At 39.2% G+C, this 24,484-nt stretch overlaps 1 protein-coding gene across 1 annotated transcript in view; it reads left to right on the forward strand.

The window, feature by feature from the left end:
* LOC126353765 (reticulon-4-interacting protein 1 homolog, mitochondrial) overlaps positions 1-24,484 on the forward strand; it is a 78,589-nt gene that overhangs the window by 38,138 nt on the left and 15,967 nt on the right. Inside the window, exon 2 of the mRNA XM_050002846.1 lies at positions 14,895-15,121. Coding sequence (XP_049858803.1) covers positions 14,895-15,121 — 227 coding nt within the window. The remainder of the gene's footprint in view (positions 1-14,894; positions 15,122-24,484) is intronic.

Below are 24,484 nucleotides of genomic sequence, written 5' to 3' on the forward strand. Positions count from 1 at the left end.
AAGAAATGTTTACTGCTCTTTTAACTTCAAAAATTACCCAGAACTAATTAATAGTACTTTAGAAGTAAATCTAATACTATAAAACAGGCCCACATCTGTGGGGGGGGGGGGGGGGGCAGGGAGCAAACCAGGGTATCTGCCCCAGGCACCAAATTCATACCCTTGAAGAAAAAAACCTAGTCATAAGTTGATTTTTGAATGTGTGCATAGTGAATTAATGCCTCTGCCAGAGGAATCCCCATCGCATCAAGAAATAAAAATCTTTCCCACAGAAAAAAAAAGAGGGACAGGGCTAAACAACCTGAGACAAATAAACCTGAATAGGTGAATATCAATTGCTATTTGTTTATGTTTTTGCCCCTGTTCGGAAACATAAAAATATGTGTAAAAAATTAAAAAAAGATACTTTCTGCTTGTACTACATTTCTTCAACTTTTTTAAAAGTGTGGATAATGTGGAAACTCGCTGAAATTATGGAAAACTGAGTATTTCAAATTAAAATAAATAAAATTATTGGAAACTATTTTATTTTAAAACAGATTTAAATTACACAAGATTTCTTAACAAAAGTGCTTCATAAATGACGTTCACTTGGAAAAACAGCATTTGTAAGTGTCACCATAACTTCCAGCCCACAGAGACGGACTCCACTCCTGTCACACTAGAAACTTAATCCATAATCCTCCCCGAATGTCTTTGGAAAGTAACTATTACAACTAATTTATTTGATGTGGGTATTGTGGAAACGTTTCCTTAATGCCATGTTATGTACACTTCCACCTTACCTGCACGTCTCCGCTCACTGCAAAGACCAAGCTTGTCATCTAGATTTTTGCTCATCATTTTCAGCAACTGTTTTTGAAGAATGTCTACGTGAAAAAAATAGCACTATAGTTGCTTTAAAAATAATTTCTTCACATTGGAAATCTTGTTATTCTATTCACACAGCCATCTAACCCCAACTTCCCAGTGCAATTGGATTTCTTCTTTTGTGCCCCCTGTACTTGCCTCACACAGTCGGAGAGAAAGACTGGACATGGTGAAAGCTCAAAAAGTAGTAAGACTTCTTCACATAGTGAAAGTAAAATTATGTTCTATTAAAATTGAAAACAATTACTACAAACTGCGAAAAAAATATAAAATAAAAATATCTGCCTTCGATATTGCCATTTTGATATTCGGTATATCAGGGAAAAATAACGCCGAAATATATCGGTAGTTTTAGGAAAAAGTATCAAAATTTTTAAAATTCACAGCGCTAGTTCTGCGTGACTTTCTGAACTCTCCCCATTTCCCAAATCTTGCCAGTCCTTTTACTTCACCTGTCTTCCTTGCTTTTCAACCCTTCTGACAAAAAATGGAGCCGCTGCTTGGTAAGCAGATTTTTTATCTTTAACAATTATGTGGTATGGGAAGAAGTATACTTAGAAAGAGATTCTAATGTCACATTCTGTTTATTCTGTGGCAAAGTTATTCAGAAATTCCATTAAAAAGACAACTGGGTTGCAGGCAACTATGGAAATCAAAAAATTATGTAAAAGGAAGAGGGAAATGTATATAAAGGCCATAATAAGCCAAGATCCAACAGTACTTGTGTAAATGCAAATAATAAGATAATACACTGAAGAGCCAAAGAAGCTGTTACACCTGCCTAATATCATGTAGTGTCCAGCAAGCATGCAGAACTGCTACAACACAGCATTGCATTGACTCAACTAATGCCTGAACTAGTGCTGGAGGGAACTGACACCATGAATCTTGCAGGGCTGTCCATAAACCTGTCAGAGTATGAGGGAGTGAAAATCTCTTCTGAACAGCATGTTGCAAGACATCCTAGATGTGCTCAATAATGTTCATGTCTGGGGAATTTGGTGGCCAGCTGAAGTGTTTAAACTCAGAAGAGTGTTCCTGGAATTGCCCACATCCATTGAAATGCACAATGAGCATGAATGGATGCAGGTGTTCAGACAGGATTCTTACATACGTTTCACGTGTTAGAATCATATCTAGACATACCAGGGGTCCCACATCACTCCAACTGCACATACCCCATACCATTACAGAGCCTCCACCAGCTTTGGTTGGTGGGTTTAAGGAGGGGGGAATGGACCAAACTCCTCCAGATTGAACAGTCCCCTGCTGACATGCAGGATCCATGGATTCATGAGGTTGTCTCTATACCCATATCCATCCACTTGATACAGTTTGAAACTAGACTCGGCCAACCAGACAACATGTTTCCAGTCATCAAAAGTCCAGTGTTGGTGTTGTGCCCAGGCAAAATGTAAAGTTTTGTATCATGCAGTAATCAAGGGTACATGAGTGGGCCTTCAGCTCCAAAAGCCCATATTGATGGTGTTTTGTTGAATGGTTCACACTTTGACACTTGTTGATGGCCCAGCAATTGAAATCTGTAGCAATTTGTGGAAGGGTTGCACTTCGGTCACATTGAAAGATTCTCTTCAGTTGTTGTTGGTACCGTTTTTGCAGGATCTTTTTCTGGCTGCAGTGATGTCAGAGATTTGATGTTTTACCAGATTCATGATATTCACGGTATACTCATAAAATGGTTGTACAGGAAAATCCCCACTTCATCACTAGCTCAGAGATGCTGTGTCCTATCGCTTGTGTGCCAACTACACCACCACATTCAAACTCACATAAAGCCTAATAACCTGCCATTGTAGCAGCAGTAGCCGATCTAGCAACTGCACCAGACACTTGTCGTCTTATATAGGCATTGCCGACCACAGTATTCCGCCTATTCACATACCTCTGTATTTGAATACACATGCATATACCAGTTTCTTTGGCGCTTCAGTGTAAAACTGTATGAGATATTGTCAAACAAGAGAGGACAGCTGTGAGTGAACAAAATACCATAACATTTAAACTAAATGCCAATGTTGTGATTGATGATTCATAAGTTGCAAATTCTATTAACAGTTACTTTCTAAATGCAGCAGAAAAAATAGTATTAAATGGTTCATTTAAAAAGGCAGAAAAATATATTAAGTATGTCATTTCTCAAAACTTTAAACAACTTGAAGTAGCACCAACATCTTTCAGTGAAAGTAATAGAATTGTAAAAACACTAAAAAACAAAAGGTCATATGGTGTTGATGGAATTTCTAAAAGAATTTTGGAAATTTGTTCTAACTTAATAAGTGATGTCCTTAGTGATACATGTATGCGTAAATGTCACAGGCATTTTTCCAGATTAAAATATGCAATTTTTAAACCTATGCATAAGAAAGGTTACAAGAAAGACTTAAATAATTGTTATCAAATTTCTTTACTGACATCTTCCTCCAAAATATTTGAAAAAGTAATGTACTCAAGAGTAGTCTCACATTTAAATAGAAACAATTTACTTAGCACACCACAGCTTGGATTCTAGAGGGGTTGCTCAACTGAATGCTGTTTATACAGTCACTCATCAAATGTTACAAGCCTGAAATAATAGAATATTATCAGTTGGTATGTTTGATTGCATAGATCATGTGAACCTCTGAGAAAAACTTAAGTTTTGTGGAATTGATGACTTTACACAGAAAGAATGTTGTTCTGAGTAATTCAAACACTGTTGGAAGGGTAAAAAGTTTTAATGACTGGGGAGAAATCACAAAGGGAGTCCCAGAGGGCTCAATTTTGGGTCCACTCCTGTTTTGTGTGTGTGTGTGTGTGTGTGTGTGTGTGTGTGTGTGTGTGTGTGGTCCTCATTCAACAAGCAGAAGCAGAAATGGTACTATTTGCAGATGATACTACTGTTATAATAAATTGTGTTACAGAAGAGGTTGTTAATGGTGTTTTTTCCCAAGAATTATTAATTTTTTCCGTGAAAATGGACTTTCTTAATTTAAAAAAAAAAACACATGTATTCAGTTCTGTGCAACAGGTAACAATATTATAAATTGATGTAGCACATGAACAGGATTCATTATGTAGGATAGAATGCTCCAAATTTGTTGGTTTGCATATTGATGAACACTTTTGATTGAAATAAGCCTATTACTGAGCTTCTCAAACAAATTCAGCCATTTTTGTTATTTGTACAATTGCTATCTTGGAAACAGATTAATCAAACCCCTGAATATTTTGCATATTTACTCTCAATAATGTCTTGTGCAGTCATTTTTTGAGGTAACTCATCACTTTAAAAAAATTTATTGTGCAAAAGTGAGCAGTGAGAATAATATGTGGAGTTCACTTGTAGTTTTCTTGTAGGTACAGTCAGGCATTTAAACTGCACCATTATAATACATAATTCACTAATGAAATTCATCGTAAATAATCCACCACAATTTGAGAACAATAGTGTGGTCCATACTTACAACAGTAAAAGAAGAAAATGACCTTTATTACCCATTATTAAAGCTGTCAGTGGCCCAGAAAGGAGTTTAGTATACAGCAGCATAAATTTTTGATCATTTGCCCAGTAACATAAAATGTCTGACAGGTAGCAAAGTAAGGTTTAAGTCTAAACCAAAATCCTTTTTTCTAGAAGACTCATTCAATTCCTTGGATGACTTGCTATTTAAAGACTGGTAGCCTGTTAAAAAAAAACCTTGTTTTTAAGTATAGTTTCATGAGTAGGACCAAAAAGTTATGAATTCATTAATGTTAACACTAGTTATGTTATATATATCTTGTAAACTGTTTTTGATAAAACAATCATTCACATTATCTATGGAATATGTAACCAACTAACTAACTAAAACTAGGTAACAACTACATCTTTAACTTTTAATCAACCTGGTTGGATCATATTTATTGAAGACTATGGTGTATCAAAAGTTTAAAGAGCAATAGGGCACAAAATAATGGTGAGATAACAGGAAACAGTAATAGAGGACCTAAACTAAGCCACAATGGTGAGAAATCTTTAAAACTGAAGAGAAATGATGTCAGAACAGTCAACATACCTGAAAAAGATGTTCCTGCAATGGCATTCTTGCAAATTACACAAATTGGTAACCTATAGTGTGGTGACAATTTTTATATCACCACCACCATCAAGAATGTTTCACTATTACGGAAATAATGCGTTGGTTAGACCGCCAGTGAGAGAGCACCTCGACTTCCTGCTGCTAACAAGGCAAGTTCACCATTTGTTTGTTACATATTTTTATGAGCTTCAACCGGACCAACTTCAGTAATGGATAGGAACTATGACTGCTATGTATGGATGCGAGCCGAGTTGGTGACCCTTTGCTGACAGCTTCAGGTGCTGTTGGCTTCCGTCACACAGCTTGAGCGTGTTGCCTATGGGCATCTCTGTGGAGGGTCAGATGTGGTGATGTGAGGGATGTCGAGCATGTCCCACATGTCCCCCAATTGGTCCACTGCTGTGGCCACTCCGGGTACTACCTGCACTGAGGCTGACCACTCGCCTGTGGTCGAGTGGGAGATCATTCCAAAGTCTGTCAGGCAGCAAAAGACTTTCTGAGGGGCCAGTCGTATGGACTCCCCAGTTTGTTTGATGAACAGGTTTTGGGCTTCTCTAAGCCAGATGCAGTTGTCGACCCTGTTCCAGAGGAAGCTTCTCAGCTCACAAGGTCTGGGCATTCACAGAGGTTGAGTTTGTTGGTAGTTAGGAGCTCCAATATTAGGCACGTAATGGAGCCCCTTAGGAATATGGCTGCCAAGGAAGGGAAGGAAGCCAGTGTGCTCGCCATGTGCATACCGGTGGGAGTCATTCCAGATGTGGAAAGGGTGCTTTCGGATGCCATGAAGAGTACAAGGTGCAGCCAACTGCAGGTGGTGGCTCATATCGGTACCAATGACTAGTGTTGCTTTGGATCAGAGGAGATTCTCTCTGGTATCGGGCGGCTAGCGAAAAATGGTAAAGATTGCTAGTCTTGCTTGCGAGATTAAGGCAGAGCTCACCATCTACTGCATCATCGATAGAATGGACTGTGGTCCTTTGGTGCAGAGTTGAGTGGAGGGTCTGAATCAGACGCTTAGGCAGTTCTATGACTGTGTAGGCTGCAGATTCCTAGTTGAGTGGAGGGTCTGAATCAGACGCTTAGGCAGTTCTATGACTGTGTAGGCTGCAGATTCCTTGACTTGCACCATCAGGTGGTGGGTTTCCGGGTTCTGCCTTAATAGGTCAGGAGTCAGCTACACACAGGAAGCAGCTACAGAGGTAGTGGGGGCTGTGTGGAAGGGACTGGGCGGTTTTTTGGGCTAGAGGGTTTCAGGAAACCACAGAAAGGGTGTCCATCTAAAAGGAGGCAGGTAAAACACAGTACGATAGTTGTAGAAACAATCAGAATTATAGTTGTAAATTGTCATAGCTATGTTGGGAAAGAACCAGAACTCCAAGCCCTAATAGAAAGCAATGGAGCTCAAATAGTTATAGGTACGGAAAGCTGCCTAAAGTCAGAAATAAGTTCAGCTGAAATTTTTTCAAACAACCTAACAGGATAGATTAAATACAATTGGTGGTGGAGTATACATTGCTGTCAGAAGTAGTTTGCCTTCTTGTGAAATTGAAGTAGATAGTCCCTGCAAAATAGTATGGGCAGAGGTTATACTTGACAATCAGACTAAACTATTAAACCCCTCCCGACTCAGAAGATACAGTTGTTGAACAGTTCAAAGAAAATTTGAGTTACATTTCAAATAGGTAATCCACTCACACAATTATAGTCAGTGGTGACTTGACTTCAATCTACCGTCGATATACTGAAAAAATTATACATTTAAAACCAGTGGCAGGCATAAAACATCATCTGAAACTGTACTGAATGCTTTCTCAGAAAATGATTTTGAACAATTAGTTCATAAGTCCACTCGAAGTGTAAATAGTTGTGAAAGCATACTTGACCTCTTAGCAACAAATAAAACTGGACAAATATGGAGTATCATGATGGATACAGGGATTAGGGACCACAAGGCAGTTGCTGCTAGGCTGAATACCGTAACACCCACAACCGTCAAAAAGAAACAAAAAGTACATCTATTTAAAAAAGCTGATAAAAATGCTCTTAAGGGTACAGGTTACTTACAAATGGTGGAAAAATCTAAACTTTTGAATGGCTTTATTAAATTCTATAGTCTTTCCTCATTACATTGACATCTACATTATAGGGTTTCAGATGAAAAATGACCTATATATACCAAATTTTAAAGCAGTTGTTGTTGATGCGGGCATCTTATCTTCTTTGATAAAGGAAGTGACGAAATGTAAACAATGTGATGGTGTAGGCTGACTGGAAATAACTGAACAACAAAGTAGCAGGAAGGGTTTAGCGTCAAAATTATTTGTGCTGCATAAATCCTGCAATAAATCTATAAATCTACCTCGAAAATGACTCCCAACACTGTGCATAATTCATATGATTTGAATTTGAAGTTAGTGTATGCAATGCATGCAATAGGAAAAGGAAAAAGGCTACTCAAATGCTTTGTGATTTAATGGACATTCCTCCTCCAGTAGATTCAGCAAGTACATAAAAATACTTTTAGATGCTTTGACAGTTGTGTCTAAAGCATCTATGAAACATGCAGTAGAAGAAACTGTAAATATTAGTGGAACCAGAGACACTGCTGTTGCACTTGATGAGACATGGCAATGTCAAGACCACCATTCCTTGAATGGTGGTGTAAGTGTTACTTCTCTGGAGAATGGTAAAGTTGTTGATGTTGAGTGCTTATCTATGTACTGCCATTCCTGCCATGGTAACACTGAAGGTCATATTGAACATCAGTGTTCTAAGAATTATGATGGTTACAGTGGAGGTGTGAAGTGTGATGGAGCTCTAAAAATATTTCGGAGGTTGGTGCCCGTTTATAACGTTAAATGTATGAAGTATCTAGGCGATGGGGACTCTGAAGCTTTCAATAAAATTAATGAGTTCAATGTTTATGGTGATACCTTGATAACAAAACTGGAGTGTTGTTGACATGTGAAAAAGAGGATGGGTGCTAGATTGAGAAAGCTATGAAGAGACATGAAAGGAAAGTTGCTATCTGAAGGAAAATCTGTCTGGCTGAGGCAGATTGACTGAAACTGAAATAGTCTTCAGAGTTATTATGGACTGGCCATTAGACAAACTGCAGCTCTGAATGATGGTACAGCAATGAGAAAAACTGTATGGGCCACTTACTTTCATAAGTTGTCCACAGATGACTACCCTGTTCACAAACTTTGCCCTAAAGGAGCAGATTCTTGGTGTGGTTACCAAAAAGCAAAAGAAAGTGGTCAAATACACCATTATAAGCATTCTCTTCCTGAGCCTGTTATGAATGAAATAAAACCAATTTTTAGAGATCTGAGTGATCCTGTTTTGTTTAGTAAATGTCTCCATGAGGACACTCAGAGTGCAAATAAAAGTTTCAACTATTGCACATGGGAAAATTACCCAAGAATGTTTTTGTAGGACTAAATACATTAAAAGTTGGTGTACTAGGTGCAGTGATATGTTTCAGTGATAGGAAGGTAGGAAGTCCTGAGAAATTTAGGCAAAAAACGTGGCTCTAATAGGGAAGATCAACTGCTTGCATGTGACAGACAATGGGTGCTTGAAGCTGAAAGATTTGCTCTTCAAGTCACCAAAGAAGCAAGCACTGCTAAAAGGAATGCCAAGAGGAAGTTTGAAGATGAAGAGATGCTGCAGGATGAAAACTTAAGCTTCAGGAATGTTCTGAGGCACAGTTTAATTGGACTCATATCTTTTTTCGCAATTCCTCACAAGTTGGGTTTTTCAGTATTCAGGTACAAATATTTCCTGAAGTTTACAAAGCATTGTTCTAATTTTTTCCTGTAACTTGCAGTAGTCCATACTTATTAGTAGACCTAAGCTTTATTGCAGAATCGACTAAATTATAGAAAAAATAACATTTTTATTAGGAAAAAAATTATAAAAATTAAAGTGTAAGATGTGATATTCTTTATCCATGTAATATACATAATAATACCAGAGAAGGAAAGTCGCTATTCACCATATAGCGGAGATGCGGAGTCACGATAGGCACAATAAAAGATTCACACACTCATAGCTTTCGGCCATTAAGTCTTTGTTGGCAGTAGACAGACATACACCCACCCACACACACACACACACACACACACACACACACACACACACACACACACATGTGCAAATGCAACTTGCACACACGTCTGCAGTCTTGGAGAGCTGTAGTTTCAGCTCTCTGAGACTGCAGACATGTGTACAAGTTTGTGTGTGTGTGTGTGTGTGTGTGTGTGTGTGTGTGTGTGTGTGTGTGTGTGTGTGTCTACTGCTGACAAAGGCTTAATGGCCAAAACCTATGAGTGTGTGAATTTTTTTATTCTGCGTATCGCGACTCAGCATCTCTGCTATATGGTGAGTAGCAACTTTACTTCTCTAGTATTGTTACATTCCATTCCGGATTTTCCATTTTTTATATACATAATAGGTGAAATTAAATAGGTCTAGTACCTCAGCCATCATGTCATGCATATCTGGTAAAAATTTGGTCTTCTTCAAATGTATGACATTGGATTAAATGGTACCTCAATTTGAGGAAGCATTTTGGGGAAAATGTGCATCAATTTCTTCGTAATTTTTTTTAATAACCCTAAGTGGGTTCAAAAGTATTCAAAATACTTCTAATTTGTTTATAAAGTGTGCTGCATTACCTGATATCAACAAAAAATCTGTAAAACATACGACGGCGATTGAGAGATATATACCACAGAAATTAATAAGTGATGGTACTGATTCCCCATGGTACATAAAACAGGCCAGATAGCTGTTGCAGAAGCAAGGAATAAAGCATGCCAAATTTAAAAGAATGCAAAATCTTCAATATTGGCAAAGTTTTGCAGAAGTTCAAAATGTAGCGTGTACTTCAATGCGAGATGCTTTTAACAATTTCCACAATGAAACTCTCTCTTGGAATCTGGCAGAAAACCCAGAGAGATTCTAGTCATACATAAAACACACCAGTGGCAAGGCACAATAAATACCTTCACTGCACGATAACAAGGGTGAAGTCACTGATGAAAGAGGCACTAAAGCAGAGTTATTAAACATGGTTTTCTGTGAAACTCCTTCACCATAGAAGACAAAGTTAATATTCTTGAGTTCCAATCAAGAACAATTGCCAAGATGAGAAACATAGAGGCAGATATTCTCAATGTAACAAAGCCGTTTAAATCACTTAATAAAGGCAAGGTCCAGATTGTATACCAGTCAGGTTCCTTTCAGAGTATGCTGATACAATAGCTCCATATTTAGCAATTATATACAACAGCTTGCTCATAGAAAGATCCATACCTAAAGACTGAAAAATTGCTCAATTCACACCAATACCCAAAAAGGAAATAGGAGTAATCTGCTGAATTACAGGCCTATATCACTAACATAGATTTGCAGTAGGTTTTTGGAACATATATTGTGTTCGAACATTATAAATTACCTCGAAGAAAACAATTTATTGACACACAGTCAGCATGGATTCAGAAAATATCATTTTTGTGAAACACAAATAGCTCTTTATACTCATGAAGTAATGATTGTTTCGAAAGGGGATGTCAAATTGATTCCATAATTTTAGATTGCTAGAAGGCTTTTGAACCCGTTCCCCACAAGCAGTCTTCTAATCAGACTGTACATGCCTATGGTATATCGCCTCAGTTGTGCGACTGGATTTGTGATGTCCTGTCAGAATGGTCACAGTTCGTAGTAATAGACAGAAAGTTATCGAGTAAAACATAAGTAAAAACTGGCATTCCCGAAGGAAGTGCTATAGACCCTCTATTGTTCGTAATCTATATTAATGATGTAGGAAATAATCTGAGTAGCCCTTTGCAATTGCTGCTGTGATTTACTGTCTTGTAAAGTTATCAGATGATCATAATGAATTGCAAAATGATTTTGATAAGATATCTGTATGGTGAGAAAAGTGGCAATTGACCCTGAATAAAGAAAAGTGTGAAGTTATTCACATGAGTACTAAAAGAAACCTGCTAAATTTTGATTAGGCGATAAGTCACACAAATCTGAAGGCTGTAAATTCAACTAAATACTTAGGGATTACAATTACAAATAACCTAAATTGGAACAATCACATAGATAATGCTGTGGGTAGAACAAATCAGAGACTGCGATTAATTGGCAGAACACTTAGAAGTTGCAACAGGTCTACTAAAGAGACTTACTTACACCACACTTGTCTGCCCTATTCTAGATTATTGCTGTGCAAGGTGGGATCCTCATCAGGTGGAACTGACAGATGACATCGAAAATGTTCATAGATGGGCAGCTTGTTTTATATTATCGCAAAATAGGGGAAATACTGCCAGAAACATGATACGTGAATTGGAGTGGCAATAATTAAAACAAAGGTGTTTTTCGTTGGGATGGGATCTTCTTGTGAAATTTCAGTCACCAGTTTTCTCCTCCAATTGTGAAAAATTCTATTGGCACCCACCTGCATAGGGAGAAATGATCATCACAGTAAAATAAGAGAAATCAGGGCTTGTGCTCATTTTTCCTGTGCATCATTCGAGAGTGGAACGGTAGAGAGGCAGCTTTATGTTGGTTCATTGAGCCCTCTGCCAGGCACTTGATTGTGAATAACAGAGTAATCACGTAGATGTATATGTAGACCATAAAACACAGATCTGATTATTGGCAGAGAGTAGTATGGTCTGGTAAGTAACTCTTCGCTTTGTTTCCAACAACAGATAATGATGCTGAAAGAATATTACATTAAGTTTGCTTACCAGCTCCTGTTGTATATTGGGATGATTGTGTGGTGTGTAAGCTGCAGTTTTGTGATGTTTGGTTGGACCTGTTGCTAATAGTCAAAGCTGAATTGTGTCCAAGGACTGTTCTGACGTTTTAGGTGATAATGTGCATCCTGTAGTACTGATAAAATAGGTACTTCAGTAGAGCATTTTTAAGAAAAGTGTCCCAATCTGATTGTTGATAAACATTCTGATGAACCGTAGCAGTTTGTCCATCTTACCCCGTGATTAAAATTACCTTAAGTCTGTGATAGGTTTTAAACTAGAAAAATTGGATTCAAATTTTATAGCTTGTTTTATGATGGAATTAAAAAATTCAAACAATGATTTTCATAAAACTTTCGGTTCACAGCTGTGACAAAATGTTTAAATGATTGCATATTGCGCATGCAACTGTCTTTGTTGTATGATTTTTATAATTTCAGCTCAATACTTCATTCGCTAATTTTTGACTGATGTATTCTGTACAAATGTGTAGATGCTTGAAAATGATCTATGGTTAAAACTGTACAGTAGTACAAAAAAAAATGTTAAATTGACAGTGCAGGAAGAATGCAACCATCTACAAAAGTTAGAAGTTGTTAAGCAATAGGTTAAAGGTTGTGCAGAAACATTCAGAGTTTTCCATAGTTTTTTGAACCATTTATGCATATTCACTGTCCACAGTTACTCAGGTATGGCTATGCAGTGTGGCTAAGTTGCGATAGAGGTTGCAGAAAGTATGAAGTTGTGACCCCTTCAAGATTGAAAGGTTACCTAACTTTGCATTTCATTGTTGCCTCACCAGAACAGAGATGTTAATACCAGAGAAATAATGAGGACTGTTTGTACAGGCATTGGTGCTTACCAAGCCAAATGGCAAGCTCTACTATGTAGATCATAAATGGCCATCAACTCTTGGCAACTAGCAAACACACACAAATAAGACTCATAAAGTATATGTTGTAAATAAACGACAGTGAGTGTTAGTTTCTTTAAAATATAGAAATTTCCACTTGGTCTCCTTGCAACGACATGAGAGGGAAACTAGCTAGCACATTTTGATGTTGATCTACACTTGGCCAGTAAAGTTATCATAAGGGCAGCTAGATTACCTTAATGTGATGGAAAACAGATATAGTAATCACTTAATATCAAAGAATATACATCAATAAAATAGAAAGAAACCCCCACACGGGGAAAACATAATAAAAACAAAGACTCGAAGACTCACCAAGCGGGAAACCGCCGGCAGACAGGCACATGAACAAGACACACAAACACACACACAGAATCGCCAGCCCTCGCAACCGACGGCCGCCTCCCCAGGAAGGAGAGGGAAAGACGAAAGGATGTGGGTTTCAAGGGAGAGGGCAAGGAGTCATTCCAATCCCGGGAGCGGAAAGACCTCCCCTAGGGGAAAAAAAGGGCAGGTGTACACTCGCGCGCGCACACACACACACATATCCATCCGCACATACACAGGCCAGTTACCTTATGATAACTTTACTGGCCAAGTGTAGATCAACATCAAAATGTGCTAGCTAGTTTCACTCTCATGTCGCTGCAAGGAGACCAAGTGGAAATTTCTATATTTTAAAGAAACTACCACTCACTGTCGTTTATTTACAACATATACATGGTCTGTGTATGTGCGGATGGATATATGTGTGTGTGTATGTGTGTGTGCGCGCGAGTGTACACCTGTACTTTTTTTCCCCTAGGGGAGGTCTTTCCACTCCCGGGATTGGAATGACTCCTTGCCCTCTCCCTTGAAACCCACATCCTTTCGTCTTTCCCTCTCCTTCCTGGGGAGACGGCCGTCGGTTGCGAGGGCTGGCGATTCTGTGTGTGTGTTTGTGTGTCTTGTTCATGTGCCTGTCTGCCGGCGGTTTCCCGCTTGGTGAGTCTTCGAGTCTTTGTTTTTAATATACATCAATATATTGATATCATGGTGATCTTTCTTTAGCTGTCTTAATCCTTGGACTTCATCTTACACTACTACCTTACATGCCATTCACTTTCTTACTTTCTTTTGGACGAACAGCCTAGTGTTTGGTGACCTTGAGGTTTTATAGAAGTATCAAATCTAAGTACAATTTTTTAAGTGGTATGCTGTGAAACTTCTGAGATAATAATTAAGTTGCTTGTTTGTAATGTTGCATGAACAATCAAGTGTTACCATTTTTGAAAAAAAATAAGATAAAACTGAATTATGAACTGGAATAACTTGCCTCCTTTAACAAGGTTTGCACACAAGTGTAAAATGAGATGGTATTGACATTAAATGATTTTTACCCTTCGTTTTTCAGAGTTAGAAAATGATTTTCAGAATTTAGGTATGCCTCTACACCACCAAATGCAACGATTCACAGTTCTGTATTTAATATGCAGCTATTCAATGTACACAAGTTTGCTGCTGTTGCAAAACTAATTGTGTCTTACATGAAGACTTGGGTTTGGTAAAACATTCCACTCAATGGATGTTACTTCTGTTACCTGCGAGCAAAAAAGTATTGAAAGAATATTTCTCAAAAGTGTTTATATTTGCTTAAATATAATGGTGATTAGTTCTACTGTTTTGTAACAGTAGATGGAAAAATAATTGCATGCTAAGAAGGAAGGAGGAGCTGAAGCACAGGTACACTTATGTCACACAGTTAATGATATTATTAAACTATATGTTGAAGGACTGATAGCACTGTATTCCTTACCCCCATCCTTCTGACCCCACAAGTGCTTCCAATTTTATGCTAATGTGGAAGAAGTACTGAGACAACAGACTACTTTAGTTTTTGTCCGTCAATTGTTAATCAATTCAAACAGAAGAGTAACACTGTTTTGTTGTTGTATGCAGTGCTTGATTTGAAAAAAAAAGAAAAAAAAAAGAATGCTGTGACCTTCAGAGGATGTTTTTGAACTTTAGATTTCTTAAAACATTATTTTAACACTTTTCTGAGCATTGTGTGGATACATACAACTTTTGTTGTACATCACTTCAATCACATCAGAAGTTCTATTGTACCACATTCAAAATCTGTGGTTCTGATATATTTCTCGTCAGATGTACCAGTACAGTGTACTAGAGCATACAATCACAAATCAAGCACTGGTTGTATATATTATAAAATATAATAGAGTAACATGGAATTATTTCATCTTTTTTCAGGTGGTTATGGGTCAGTGTTGCTAAATAAAATGCGTCAAGTGGAGAGCTGTGATTTTTCTACTCCTGTAATAGAATTTCCACTGACCCTTGGACGAGATTTCTGTGGTACTGTGGAATACAAAGGCTTAGGCGTTCGTCATCTGAGTATTGGAGATGAAGTATGGGGTGTACTACCACCACATAGGCAAGGAAGCCATGCTCAGAGGATTGTTGCCCCAAGTTCTTTGGTATCAAGTGCACTGTAACATAATTTTGCTAATGAAAGAGTAAGACTGTAACCTTAAGTATAAGTGTTGTGTGATGATATTAATTGTGTTCTTTTCTAAACTTTACCAAAATATATTTCGTTGATCTGTGAATCTATTATCAGCTCAGCAGGAAAACTGAAAAATACAATCACTCTTATCACTGAGAAAAATCACACACTGCGCTGAAGCTATTGCAAAATTTTCAGAAAAGTATTGGCTCAGTATGCTGTTAATTTGAATAGGGATTTTCTGTCTATTGTTACAGACCTTTACGCATTCATAAACCAGGATTATGGCTAAATTTTTTGTTTCATCAAGTTCAGAAACAGATTGCATAATTTACGAACAGTGGATATGCTTTATGAAGCTATAGAACAGAACATGCTGATCATCTATAATTTTCTTATTAGAAAATATGTTTTGCTTATTCAACATTGGGTTTTATTGCAAATATAGTAATTTAAACAGTGGAAACTCCACGTTGAAATGACAGCAGTATTGTGAAAAGAATATATTACTACTCACCTAGACTACTATTCACCATATAGATGACAAGTTGAGCTGGAGACAGGCACAATGAAAAGAATGTTACAACTCTTCAGGATTTTCCGGCGATCTATGACATCTTGGGTTGTCGGATGTTCTGCCGGATATCAGCATCGTACTTGCATGATATTTCAGTCACGTAGCTCGTAACCTTCATCAGGTGCGACCTGAGACTGCTCCTCGAGTGGACCTGGTCCAGTATTTATGCTTATGGCCTTCCCCCTCCACCAACGGCTGCAGGCGCTTCCTCTGTGGTCTGCACCCATTCCCTGCGACCTGCTGGGGCATTGCTGCTCCGTTTTTCGTCCGCTGCGGTTCTAGGTGTTCTCTCTGCAGTCCGCGCCCACCAAACCCGCTTCTGGGGGTTTCATCTACGGTCTGGGGTACCAAGCGTTCCGCCTGCAGTCTGCGCCCGCTCACCACAACCTGTTGGAGTGTTGCCGCTCTGTTTTTCGTCTGCTGCGGCTCTGGATGTTCCCTCTGCAGTCCGAGGCCCACTTCTGGGTGTTCCATCTTCGGTCTGGTGTGCCTGGCAGTCTGATAGGGGCTCGTTTTCATCTCCATGTCTCTGTTTCTTCTGTTTGTGTATTGTTGCAACTGGCCCTGTTGTACCTTTAACAATTCCAGAGCCGGATTCCAGGCTCTGCTTAGCTGGTACCCTGTGTTGCAGTTCATAAGATCGTCAGCCATTTTTATTTCTATCGATTCTCTTATAACACTGTCCCAAAATCTGGGTGTTTGTGCTAGAATCTTGGTATCCTCATACTTCATGGCATGATCTAGTTCTAGACAGTGTTCAGCTATGGCTGACTTAGTCACCTGTTTTAATCTAGTGTGCCTCTGATGTTCTTTGCACCTGATCTCCACACTTCTTGTTATCTGGCCAATGTAGGACATGCCACATTGACAAGGTATATTGTAAATCTCTGGTTTTCGTAACCCCAGGTCGTCTTTGACACTCCCCAGCAGTCCCCCGATCTTGTTGGATGGACAGCAAACACACTTGATATTGCGTTTACGGAGGATCCTACTGATTCTGGCAGAAATAGAGCCAGCATAGGGCAGATATGCCACCTTCTTTGCTTCATCTTGGTCTTCTTCAGGAACCTGTGGTATAGTGGCTGGTTGGAGTGCCCTCTCAATTTGTCTGTCCGTGTATCCATTCTTGGAGAAAACTGTTTTGAGACGTTCTATCTCTATAGGTAGATTCTCTTGGTCTGACTGAGCACGTGCTCTGTGGACCAAAGTCTTCAGAACCCCATTATTCTGTGCAGGGTGGTGACTGCTGCTGGGCTGCAGATATAAATCAGTGTGTGTTGCTTTTCGATACACACTGTGGCCAATTGATCCATCTGCTTTCCTCTGGACTAGTACGTCCAGAAATGGCAGCTGGCCATTCTTCTCCAGTTCCATGGTGAACTTGATATTAGGGTGGCATGAGTTAAGATGTTCAAGAAACTCATTGAGCCTGTCCATCCCATGTGGCCAGATCACGAAGGTGTCATCCACATACCTAAAGAAGCATGTGGGTGTAAATGTGGCTGTCTCCAATGCCCTCTCCTCAAAACTCTCCATAAACATGTTGGCAACCACAGGGGACAGTGGGCTGCCCATAGCTACACCTTCAGTTTGCTCATAATATTTGTTTCTGTACAGGAAATATGTGGATGTCAGTGTATGACTGAACAGGTCCACTAGAGCACCGTCAAATTTCTCTGCAATCAGTTCTAGTGAGTTCTTCAGTGGGACCATGTATCCACTGCCCATCCTTGTAATGAGCCAAGATAATGATATCATATGCAAAGAGCAGCCTTTTATGATCTACCGCAGTGACACTGAGTGGTGAAATGGTATATCTTGTAGATGCTTGTTCTGTAGCAGGTTGAGAAAGTGCTTGTTCTTTATGTACTTCATGTGGCAGTAACATCCTGGCAACTTCTCTGCAATTTAATTATATCGAGCATCCAATTCCATGTGATTTATCGAATGTACCACTAATCAAATATCCTTAATTCCCTTTAAACAATGAAGTGAAAGCTAAAATCTTAATGTTTTAGTTTATAAAGTGGCCCATATCTGTGCAACATTCTTCCACAGCTGCTTTGTCTGGTGACTGCAAGAAGGTGTGCCACTGGTGTTCAGTGTTTTTCTCAGGAACAGTTTATTTCGTTTGGCCAATATCAGTACATGAACTGCCACAACTTCCATAAGGTATCTGGTACTTACACACCTTTAGAAGGAATGAGTCATTCATCAGACAGCTGATCAGCATTGCAGTCTTCATAGGAGGGCAGGAAGTATCATCTTCATCTTCTGGTTTGTAACTTGATTTCACATGAAATGCAGTGCAAATCTGATCCTGGGAACATCCATTCATTTCTAAGGTTTGCTTGCTCATCCTGTAGACTTGATAATTCACACAGTGAACAGTTTTTTTGTTTTTTTAGTATACGTGTTAAAATTATTAAAATTTGAAAAAAAAAAGAGAAGCTGTGGCTACCCCAGTTCTAAAATTATCTGTCACTGTGTAGAGTGCAGGGACTCCTTACCTAAGACACTCTGTGTCTTATGTACCAAAATTTTCAGGGCACTAATTGTTTGTGAACGGAATGGGAACTGGGAACTGCTGGCTTTTAAATATAGATTTTTGTGTGTGGGTTTGCATCTGATACTTTATTTTAAACATTATAATGAAAATAATGTCCAAAAACTGGAGATGCCCATCTTTTCTTATTTCCATTGTGAATTGAATAGGTGCATGGATGGAATTGTTTTAGTTTTATGGCAACATCCTTTCTTAAAGCCAACAAACAAAAAGCACACACATAGTGTTTCAGCTGATTGGGACAATGAGTATTTCAAGCAACAATTTCTGTGTTGTTCATGTGCCCATCATTCACTCAACACTAGAAGAGCTTGGCAGGAAGCAGCTGGTATACGGGACAGGAATGCGGGAGATAGAGGCAGCAAGTGCGTTGAATAAGAATGTGACACTTGGACATTGAAACCTGAGAGTTTGTGCAGAATATGAGGTCAATAATATGGGGGTGTGGATTGGGAGGATTTGATAGAAGAGGGGAAGGGGTGACTATGGAGAAGAAGATGTGGGTGCAAGTGGTTAGCTGAGATAGATGCCAGGAGGACTATGGGAACAAAGGATGTGTTGCAAGGAAAACTCCTATCTGTGTTGTTCAGAGTAATTGGTGCTTTGGGGGAAGAATCCAGATGACATTGGTAGTGAAGCAGCCATTGAAATCTAGCATGTTGTACTCAGCAGTGTATTCTGCTGCTGGGTGGTCAACTCTGTTATTCTGTCAGAGGCCAGGTCGTCTGTGAAAGCAGCCATGTCATATGCCAGCTCTGCTTTAGTTTATGCACACCATTTTATGTGGGCACGACCACCTACTGTCTACCCAAAAGAATGGCCACCGACAAACTGTGGTCAAGAACAGAGTTGACCACTTAGTGGCACAACACACTGCTGAACAGAACATGGTCAATTTCAGTACCTTCTTCACAACTCATACCATTTGGAGCCTTCTGACCAGAACCATCTTTACTGAACTATGTAGACGAGAGTTATCTTTGCAACACATATGTCATTCTTGTAATCCTATGGGCCTCAATCTCTTCCCTACATTCTCCTCTTACCCTATTCTGCCACTCCTTCCCATTCCCCTGTCCTATGTCATTTGTCACTGTGCTTAGCACAAACTCATTGGTTCCATTTCTGTGTGTCTCATTCCTTACTCAAGCATCTGCTGCCTCTCCCTCCCACATTCCTTTCTCATACACATGCTGCCTCTCTCAGAGACATCAACTACATTTCTTCAATCGTTGCTCCTGCTCCCTGCCTCAGTTTTTCCCTCACCCACTCACAGGGGCGGTTTAATGCCCAAGTGAAACATGCCACCGTTTGAAGTGCTGACCTAAGAGGGATGCTAGATCTGCCATAGAGGGATGCCAGAATTGCCACAGCTATAAGATTTCTATACAGAATTTATTACAATTGGTAACAGCCACTTGGGGTGCCATATTGAGAGGGGTGCTGAAATGAAAGATTTGTATGCAGTGTGTGTCACAATTACCAGCAGAAACTGACATAGGTGAAAATGTAAGATGGAAAAGGGAGGAGGAGTGATGCCCAAATCATAAGTGAAAGAGGATGTAGGTAATGTACTATGGAAAAATTAAGCAGTAATGTGATAGATGCTTGGACTATGCTTTCCGATGTGTTAAAGTATTCTAATGTAAGTGGTATGTAATGATTGTCTGTAAGACACATGAACTAAAACAGCACTTTTTTGCAAGAAAGACATAGTTCAAGACTGGAAAAAGCAGCAGTAGTTTCTATTCTCTGATATAATGTGTGCCAACTAAGTGCACAGTTCTGATTTGTGTCTCCTTTGACATTCATTTAGCAAAATTATTGACGAGTTTCTGATGCATATTTTACCACGCATCAAAAATGGTGTTTTCCTGTTCTTCCACAGCCAATAATTTTGTGGCCAACATGGCGTACATCTTCCAAGTTGCTACTTACGATATTTAATAGAGTTCAAGTCTTGGCAGCAAAGCGGATATGATAATTAACTGAAGCTGTCACCTTGTTGCCTATCAGCCAACTACTGATCATTATGACGAGGATTGTGTCCTTTCATAAAGGAATCTACAGCAATCAGCATATTACCAAAAAATATTCGTATTAGACTAGTCATATTTGTTTGATACACAAAAGAAATGTTTCAGGCAGTATGTAAGTCTGTAAATCAAATACCTGAGTGTTGCTATGAGGATTGACTGAAAAGTAATGCCTCGACTTTTGTAACCCTTCAACAGTTGGCAGCATTGGTACGCAGCAGGTACTGGTTTGTTCTGTAACCTCATCTCTGCATCTCCAGGTGGCGGGAAGCCTTGACATTGGACGGTTGTTTTGTTACAGTGTAAAGTATGGAACATGGTTGGTCTATGCGATTGAAGCAACATGCAGGCATTGAATTCTTGAGAGCAGGAAGTGTCATCCCAAAGGAGATTCATCAGAGAATGAAAGCAGTTTATGGTGATTGTGTGGACATGACTACTGTGCGTCATTGGGCGAGTAAGTTCAAAGATGTTGCGGCGGGAACATCTGACCTGCGTGACAAACAAAAAGCTGGATGTCCGTGACAGCAAGCACCAAGTTTCACAACCAAAATGTTGATAGGTTGATTCATGACGATCGTCGTATCACTCAGAGAGAAACTGCAATTGCAATCAGCATTTCACAAGAACGTGTGGGTCACATTATTACTTTGCTTGGCTATCAAAAGATCTGTGCACAATGGGTGCCCCAGATGTTGACTCCTGAAATGAAAGCGCACAGGCTTGAAATTTGCCAGGATCTCCTTTCGCGTTACGAGAATGAAGGTGACACTTTTTTCTCCATTCAACTATGACAGGAGACAAAATGTGGGTACACCATTATGACCCAGTTATGAAACGTCTATGGAATATCGACACACAGATTCGCCCCAGAAAAAGAAATTCAAGATGCAGCCCTCATCTGGAAAAATCATGGCAGCAGTGTTCTGGGACCCAGATGGTGTTATCTGTGCTGATTTCCTTGATCGTGGAACAACAACAAATTCAGAGTGTTACATCACAACATGCGGACTCCGAAACAACAGCTAACAAGGGTCCAAAAGGAAAAGGGAAATGTTTTTCTGCAGCATGACAATGCCAAACCACAGACTTCACATTCCACCTCAGCAGAACTTCAGAGACTGAATCTCACCACCATACGGCATCCTCCATGCAGTCCAGATTTAGCAACATCTGACTTCCATCTGTTCCCGAAAATGAAATACGATCTGCGGGTCATCATTAAGCTTCTGATGAAGATGTCGAGAGAACTGTGAGACTGTGATTGTGGAAACAGTGTGTTGACTTCTTCCGTGACGGTTCAGAAAACTTGTTCATCATTGGCAGAAATATATCCAATTGGCTGGTGATTATGTGGAAAAGTGAGTATTGGTAATTAAAGATCACATTCTAAGGATTATTTCTGCATTTCATTTATTAAAATACTCCCATCCAAACCTAATTAACGAAAGTGGAGGCATTACTTTTCATTCAACCCTCATACCTGCGATTGCTGTTGATCCTATTAATAGTGAAATGTTTTGGGTACATTTTATCACATTCCTCACATTCTGCAGATGTGAATTAATTTATTTTACAAATGATTAGTTCTCAAAAGCTGAGATGGTGAGACTGGTGTCTTGAAGAAATGTAGATAAATTCTTTTACTCACAATAATTCTTAGAGTGAAACTGCCTGGCAGATTAAAGCTGTGTGCTGGACCGAGTCTCAGTTTGTCACACTCTTTTAATCTACCAGGAAGTTTTATATCAGCACACACTCTGCTGCAGAGTGAAAGTTTCATTCTGGAATTCTTACAGTGTCAAATTCAAGCTAGAGTACAGTTCGTTAGTAAGTATAATACCTCTTCTTTTGGAATGCTGGCATTTATGATTTTTGTTTGTGTGTGTGTGTGTGTGTGTGTGTGTGTGTGTGTGTGTGTTTATGCACTATTGTTTTGCTAATAGGACACATGGCATCATCATAAATGCATAATTGTCACCTTTAGGAATATAATTGTTGTTATGGTCTTCAGTCTGAAGACTGGTTTGATACAGCTCTCCAAAGCACTCTATACCGCACAAGCCTCTTCATCTCTAAATAACTGCTGTAACCTACATCCATGTGAACTTGCTTTCTGTATTCATCTCTTGGTCTCCCTCCATAATTTTCACCCTCTACCCCCCTGCCCCCATCCCCCTCCCCCTCCCCCCCTCCTCCCCCACATCCCTCTAACTTTAAACTGATGATTCCTTTATTTCTGAGAATGTAATCTACCAAGCAGTCCCTTCTTTTAGTCAGGGTGTGCCAATTCTGTTACCTCCTCATTAGTTATGCAGTCTACTCGTCTAATCTTAAGCAGTCTACTGTAGCACCACATTTCAAAAACTTCTATTCTGTTCTTGTCTGAACTGTTTTACCATCCACATTTCACTTCCGTGCAAGGCTACACTCCAGAAAAATACCTTCAGAAAACGCTTCCTACCACTTAAGATTATATTCAATGTAAAGAAATTTCTCTTCTTCAGAAATGATTTTATGGCGGTTGTGTGTACATTTTATGTCCTCTTTATTTCAGCCATCGTCAGTACCCATGTCTCACTCCCTTCTCAACCACTGCTTCTCTTTTATGTCCTTATAGCCTTATTACTACTGTCTGGTTTCTGTGCAACTTGTAAATAACCCTACACTATCTATATTTTATCCCTTCTACCTTCAGATGTTCCAAGCGTACTCGTCAACATTGTCAAAAGCTTTCTTCAAATCTACAAATGCTATTAAAGTAGGTTTGCCTTTTCTTAACTTGTCTTCTAAGACAAATAATGAAATGTCGTGTGAGTAAGGCCCCCAGTTGGGTAGACTGGTCGCCTGTTTCGAGTCTTTTGAGTTGATGCTACTTTGGCAACTTGCATGTTGATGGGGGATGATACGATGATGAAGAAAAGACAACACACAGTCTCTGAGCGGAGAAAATCTCTGACCCAGCTGGTAATTGAACTCGGGCCCCTTTGCACAACATTCTGCCACACTAACCACTCAGCTATTGAAGTGGGCGTCTTCTAAGATAAGTTATAGGACCAGTATTGCCTCGAATGCCGCTAGTTTTTACTGGAGCACAAACTGTTCTTCCCCGAGGCTGGCTTTTTCCTGTTTTCCCATTCTTCTGTAAAGAATTCATGTCAGCATTTTGCATCAGCGACTTATTAAGCAGATAGTTCAGTAATATTCATACCTTTTGACATCTGATTTCATTGGAATTGGAAATTTACATTCTTCCTGAAGTCTGAGGGTATTTCTCCTGTCTCATACAGCTGGCAGACCCAGTAGAATAGTTTAGTTGTGGCTAGCTCTCCCAAGGATATCAGTAGTTCTGACGGAATGTCATCTCCTCCAGAGACCTTGTTTCAGCTTAGGTTTTTCAGTGCTCTATCCAATTCTTCTCGCAGTATTATATTTCTTATCTCATCATCATCTCCTTTCTCTTCCCTTTCTATAATGTTGCCTTCATGACCATTTCCCTTGTGTAGCCACTCTATTTCCTTCCATCTTTCAGCTTTCCCTTCTTTGCTTAGTGCTAGTTTTTCATCTGAGCTCTTGATATTCATATAACTGCTTCTCTTTCCTCCAAAGGCCTCTTTAAATTACCTGTAGGCAGTATCTATTATTCTCCAGTATTCAATGTCCACATTGAACAAGCACTAAAGAACACCAAAGAAAAATTTGGAGAATGAATTCAAATTTTGGGAGAAAAAATAAAAACTTTGAGCTTTGCCTATGGCATTGTGATCGTGTCAGAGGCAGTAAAGGACTTGGAAGTACAATTGAATAGAATGGACAGTGTCTTGAAAGGAGGAGATAAGATGAACATGAACAAAAGCAAAACAATAGTGATGTACTGTAGCTGAATTAAGTCAGGTGAAGAGGGGTTTAGATTAAGACATAAGAAACTAAAAGTAGTAGATGCGTTTTGCTATTTGGGCAGTAAAGTAATTCATGATGGCTGGGGTAGAGAGAAATGCAATTAAGGACAGTTGATGTTGATACTGTGTGTCCTGTAGCTATTTACGAAATGAACTTTAGTGGAATAATGTTACAGGAATGTTGTGTTGCTGCTCATTGTGATCAAAGTTTCTCTAAAAGTGACAGGATGCATGCTCTGAGTTGCAAAAAATCAAA

The sequence above is a fragment of the Schistocerca gregaria genome, chromosome 3 (genome assembly GCF_023897955.1).
Source record: "Schistocerca gregaria isolate iqSchGreg1 chromosome 3, iqSchGreg1.2, whole genome shotgun sequence".
NCBI classification, from domain to species: domain Eukaryota; kingdom Metazoa; phylum Arthropoda; class Insecta; order Orthoptera; family Acrididae; genus Schistocerca; species Schistocerca gregaria.